General features: G+C 37.8%; 1 protein-coding gene across 1 annotated transcript; it reads left to right on the top strand.

Moving 5' to 3' along the window:
• Positions 1–271: 271 nt before the first annotated feature.
• On the top strand, positions 272–5,248 carry LOC106922058 (anti-silencing function 1B histone chaperone b). The gene is made up of 4 exons (XM_014994166.2): positions 272–585; positions 2,196–2,311; positions 3,066–3,242; positions 4,285–5,248. Exons 1-4 carry the CDS (start codon positions 477–479, stop codon positions 4,480–4,482), a joined length of 600 nt encoding a protein of 199 aa, XP_014849652.2. The 5' UTR covers positions 272–476; the 3' UTR covers positions 4,483–5,248.
• Positions 5,249–6,038: the final 790 nt, after the last annotated feature.

Genomic DNA, 6,038 nt, shown 5'->3' with positions numbered 1-6,038 from the left:
AAAACGGCTAACATTTAATTACTAACTGTAACATTTTCTTCAACCCTGCTTGGAAACAATGTCAAAAGTTTTGGTTAAACAACACAGTATTAACAAGAAAATTATAATTTTTTAAACAAATTAGTAAATAGTAATATTTTCAAGTACATTTATCCAAAGAACATTGTTAGAGTGAGTGGGCGCTATTTTTTTCCTGAGATCTTTAGCTGATGTTTGCCAAATGAACGCTAGGGGGCTACAGCACATAATTCATGAATGCGTCATCAGCGGAGAAGAAAAAAAAGAAAGTGACGCACTTCCTTTTGCCAAGACGCCGATGGGTTGTGTAGGTGTTCTCTGAGAATAAAGGCTTGAACTTTAACTTCACGACTCGACAGCCGGCTGTAGAGCTGCGACAGACCAGTGCTCAGTGATAGTTTAGGATTCTTTGCAGCCAAATTAATCTTCGAGGTTGAAGTGCGTCTTCATTTTCTGTCATGGCAAAGGTACAAGTGTTAAATGTTGCTGTTTTGGACAACCCGAGCCCATTTGGAAACCCGTTTCAGTTTGAGATAACGTTTGAATGCATGGAGGATTTACCTGAAGGTGAGTTTTCTTTTACTGTCAGTAAAATCACACTATCTCTGTGAGCTGTTGAGTTTGGGCGCTCTTAGGTTTTTATGAAGTGTTAGCTTCACTGTGAGAAAGCGTAACACATCAGTACGTCGCGTTTATGCATTTTAGTTTACCTGAAAATAACTGTTAACTTGCGCTTTATACGGCTCGTATGCATTTCTTTATGCGAACTGTTAAAAATTGGCGCTGGCGCGTTTGTGCTGACAAGCCCGCCTTCTGTTGTAGCTGATTGGCTCTTTTACCAGTGCGTCAGTGTTTTCCGACAAGATGATTGGCTGGCGGCATTACATTGGTATGTCAAGGAATTGCCGCGAAATACAAATTCCTGCCGTGGATTAAAATACCCAGAAATAAACTGCTTTCTTTTAGAAATAATCTGTCGTTTGTGTTTGCTCATTTGTTTATTTGTTTCATTTTTTGAGAATTTTTTTTTTCTGTTATCTGTTTCCACTTCTGTGTGCTGCGGTTGAAAAGAAAGCATTATTAAATGTGGGAAAACGTAGCCGCGAAAACCAACCATAACAAGGTTTGCTATCAACAAACTGTTATAAACCTGCCTTTTTGGGGGTGCATTTTGCCTTCAACATTAGATATAAGGTGTTATTTTACGCATTTTAGTGTTCGTATTATGCTTGAACTAGATGTTTGTCGTTCAAGCCCCTTTAATTTAAAACAATGCATACATAACCAGTTAAAATCAGATGCAAGATTTTCTGCCCATCAATGATCCATTTGCAGTTATATTTGAGCTTTCACTAAAAAATATGATTTGTTTTAATTCAGACTGTAAACTGAAATTAATTACAGTTGGAAACGCATTGCTTGAAAAATATAAATATGCGAGTTGAAATCAAGTCAAAGATGCTTTTAATCATAATCAATAACTATGACTACTTGCTGAATGTCAGTAGCTGGCATCCTTTTTAAATGTAAAGCTGTTATAAATGTAAGCTTGTTGTTTTTTGTTTTTTTGTTTTTGTCTTTTTTAAGTATTTTCCCTTATATATAAGAAAGATAAATTGAGCTGCTGCTGTAAAACTAAGTCTAAATGTAGTGGATTTTTCTTAAAGATTTGGTTCACAACATATTTTTCACAAGAATAAATATATTGTGACGATAACCTCATTAAAACAGCAACGTTTAATGTTATGTGTCAACAGTAAGAATAACAATTGCTTTTCTTTTTAAAAATAGATAATTTAGGACAAGTTACACATTTTTGTGCAAGCACTGTAATACCAAGTGGGTATATAATTTTTAAAAATCCTTTATGTTTGTAAAATTGTCCATTTATATTAATGCATATTCAACCAACTTCAGTGCTTGTTTCTCTGAACTTGCAGAACACAACTAATACTTATTTTGTATTTTTATAATTTAATATTATTATTATTATTATTATTGCTTGAATTTGCCGTTTGCAAAGCTTTCCAATGAATTCCCAGTGGCATCATGTTAAAAATCCTTCATTCTGAACTCAAAAAAACTGGAACATACAGAGCTGAAATTTGAATTTTTAACTCAGTTTTTATTTTTGTGAAAAATATCCTAACCCGTCACCTCTTTCCTTCCTCTATTAGATCTGGAGTGGAAGATCATCTATGTTGGTTCTGCAGAAAGTGAAGAGTACGACCAGGTTCTAGATTCTGTTTTGGTCGGTCCAGTTCCAGCCGGAAGACACATGTTTGTGTTTCAGGTGAGTTCCCGATTGACTACGTTTCTTGTCTAATGTTATGTTACAAACCAGTAAAACAGGACATCGTCTGGCCACCAAACTGATTAAGCTTCACTAAATCTGTGAACACGAAATAAGTGCAGCCCTCAGCACTTTTCAAAGTTATTTTCAGCATTAGCAAGATTTTTAAAGTTTAAAGAAGTACAAGCTTAAGAAACCATTTAAAATAAAACTATATCTAGAGGTGAGATGTCTAGAGATGCCTGCTCTTCGTTCAGGCTGAAAGTGAGAGAGAGCAAGACTTTTAAACAGATATCAGGAAAGCTGGACATTGTGCATAAAATTGCTCAGTTTTATCCTGAAGAAAATACATACATATGTTAAGGTTTTTGTAATTTGAGCCCTGCTAAGAGGGCCAAATGGTGCATAATTTGTAATTTCATAATTTTGTCTAAAACAAAATGGCAAAACCCTGCTCTGCAGCTGCTGTTCCCTCGTCCATGGCTTTACCTCTGGTTCTAAAATAAATGACTACTGAGTGCTTTCAACCGAAAGAGTGGAAGCAATAAGTTTGAGCTGTTCTTACATTTTCATACTTTAATGTTCAGAAGAGAAATCAGAGAAACTCACTGGCAAGTCAAAGCTAATCTACAAAACTCTGATTGAGGCTTCAACTTAATTTGTCCCCGTTTTTATTCCCAAGTTCTTGATTTTACAATATGGAACAATAAACTCTTGAGTTGATGTTTTTGTTTGCTCTGCTCCAACCCAACAGGCTGACGCTCCTAATACAGGTCTGATTCCAGAGACTGACGCTGTGGGAGTGACAGTAGTCCTCATAACCTGCACCTACCGCGGACAGGAGTTCATTCGCATCGGTTATTATGTCAACAATGAATACACAGATCCAGAGCTGCGGGAAAACCCCCCCTTAAAGCCAGACTACTCTCAGGTAACTAACAGAGGATATGTTGTATTTAAATGGGCCATTTTTCTGAGCAGACTTTAGTAAAGTGCAGCTCTCTGCTGCCCTCCAGTGTCTCCAAAAGGAATTTGTTTTGTGTTTGTGTTCCTGTCTTCCATTGTGTAATAATTTAATTTTCTTACTCTGAAAAACGTCTGTTTTTACGCAGGTGTTACTAAGTTTAGATTTTGATCATATTTGTATTTTAGGTGACCTTAACTTGGATATGTGTCTAAAAAGGTTAAATCTCACTCTAACTCTGCTCATTTAGTCCTAATTGACATTTAAGACCCTTTCAAGACCAAATATCAAATACCCTGAAAAATCCACTTTGGTTGATTTGATTTTAGCAAACCATTCCCACAAATACTCAACTGTTTTTGCTAATATTATTAGTTATTACTGTCTCAACAGTACAAAATACAAAAGTAGGTGTAACTAAATTTTACACGGTTACCAACAGCGATATGCAACGCTTGTCAGAACAGGATTTCTGCCACTTGCACCACTTTGAGTAGAGGAAAACATTCCTGACATCAGAGGTATGACTGCACTGGAGTTTATAACGGTTATACTGAAACTGTAAATAAATATGCTTCTTTCAAAAATTGCTGGATGAAAGGCAAAAATAATCCATGGTCAGAAGGCAGAGAGTCTGTAGAATAACAGTGATTTCATCAAAGCATATTCTCAGCAGCATTGTTTTTTTGTAGCTCACTTAATAACATTATTCAAAGATATTGCTTCTTTTTTTGTTTGTAATTAAGGGAATTGTTTGGTCTATCGTCATTTTTGGAAGCAAAAAGTCTTTGTTATAAATCTTTTTTTTTATTATTTACTCTTTGCTTTGAAACAAATCCCATCCGTGATAATTGATAAATACCTTCGACACATAAGGGATTATAGCAAAAAATATTGTGATACTTTTTTGTTTGTGTGTCAGTGTTACCCAGACCCACCAGTTACCTTAAATCATGTACTTAAAGGGCACGAGCATACAAAGCCCCTGATCTTTCTGTCCTCCCCGTAGCTTCAGAGGAACATCTTGGCCTCCAACCCCCGCGTCACCCGCTTCCACATCAACTGGGAGGGATCGGCGGACAAGATGGAAGACAGCGAAAACGTGGACCCGTCCCCGAACGTCGGCGGCATGCTGCCCCCGTCCTGCGTTCCAGGAAAGATGCCAGCTCTCGGACAGATGCCGGACAACTCCATGGACTGCATGTAGCGGTCCAGATGACGAACAAGGAGCTCTTCTTACCTTTACATTCGTAAACATCACTAACTTTTCTAACAAGACCACGGACGTCCCATGTGGACATGTGAAGGACAAAACGACATGGGACATTTTTTTTCTCTCTTGTGTGGCCCATTTAATGGGATGGGTGTGGCCAGCGTAGGTTCCTCTCCTGTATGCTTTTCTTTCTCATACTCATAGATCTGCACAGCCAGAAATGCCTTAATTTATTATTTCTTTCTCATACTTTAATATTCTCGCTGAGAAACCCGGATTCCTCTACAACTATGTTTTTGTTTTTTTCGTTGTCCTTTTGAGCATTGGACATCACTGCACATATAGCACAAGCTTTATACAGTTCAGGCTCTTCATTATGCAAAAACATAATCTCATCTGTTGCTTCTCATGAGACAAAAAAAATATTCAGTCTCCTGAGAGGTGGCACAACACCGTTGTTAGTTTTGACATTCAATGGTGAACCCACACATTTGAGCAAACCCTACTTTGTCCACCATTTGTTTAAAATTCACTGAACTTGAGGTTTATAGGAGAAACGGATCCCATGTTAATGTCGAGTTCTGCGGTTTCAAAAGGCTCTTTGTAAATAATGTTACTTAGTGCTTGTTTTGCCTTCTGCAGAGGGCGTCGTTTAATTTTGTACTGCATAACTATATATTATATACCTCCATGTTTTGTTTTTTTAATTATTTTTATCAACTGTGAGGTTAAATAAAGTTGATGGATTTTTTTCTGATTATCCCTGCGCCTTCCAGCTCCTTTCTGCTTCGACTCGTGGAGAATAGAAAGCACAGCAACAGCAGTGGAGGAAGAAGGAAAAAAAACAAGAAAAAAAACGGCCCTGTCTTCTCCCCTCCCCGCTCTGGCTCGCTCTTTTTTCCAGTTTCATTCATAAAATGCAGCAGCATCACTTCACCATTTCCACTCCAGCCTCATGTTGCTAGGAAACTGCAGCACAAAATTGGAGAGAGGGGAGGGGGCGTCTGCTCTCGCTCGTTTTATCTTCGTCGCATCGAGTAACTCCCCCATCCATCCATCTGTTCCCTCCACTTCTGATGTCTGCAATGTTTAAGGTGATGAAAAGCATTAGTTACGCATTCATAATGGATGCGATTAGGGGTGAAAAAAATTGCTGAAAATAACTAAATGCCATTTATCAGGTAAAAATCCTGCTTATTGCAGCTTGAATGTTTGGTGCATTCCTGTTTAGTTGCTGTTTATGTCTAGATCTTAGGTTTCAATAGTAGAAATGCACCTGCAGCTGAAGGCTCGTGTTGAAACCAGGTGGACCAGCTTGACGTCTTGTCAACACCCAGCAGATCTCGCATAAAAGCAGAACTTCACCTGTAGGGAAACGGGTTGTAAGGGTCGGTTCGGTCCATATAGGAACGAATGATACCGATGTGATTAACTGTTTGTTCATGTTTTTTGCTACTGATGTACTATTACAATATGAAATGGCTCCAAAGGATATGCAAATGCAAATATGTGAGAAATTAGCCTTTTGATGATGCTGGATATAAAGGGCT

Source organism: Poecilia mexicana, unplaced genomic scaffold, assembly GCF_051168715.1.
Source record: "Poecilia mexicana isolate PSO_F unplaced genomic scaffold, ASM5116871v1 scaffold_1, whole genome shotgun sequence".
NCBI classification, from domain to species: domain Eukaryota; kingdom Metazoa; phylum Chordata; class Actinopteri; order Cyprinodontiformes; family Poeciliidae; genus Poecilia; species Poecilia mexicana.
The sequence above is the reverse complement of the archived record's forward strand: the minus strand, read 5'-3'. Positions and strand labels throughout refer to the sequence as shown.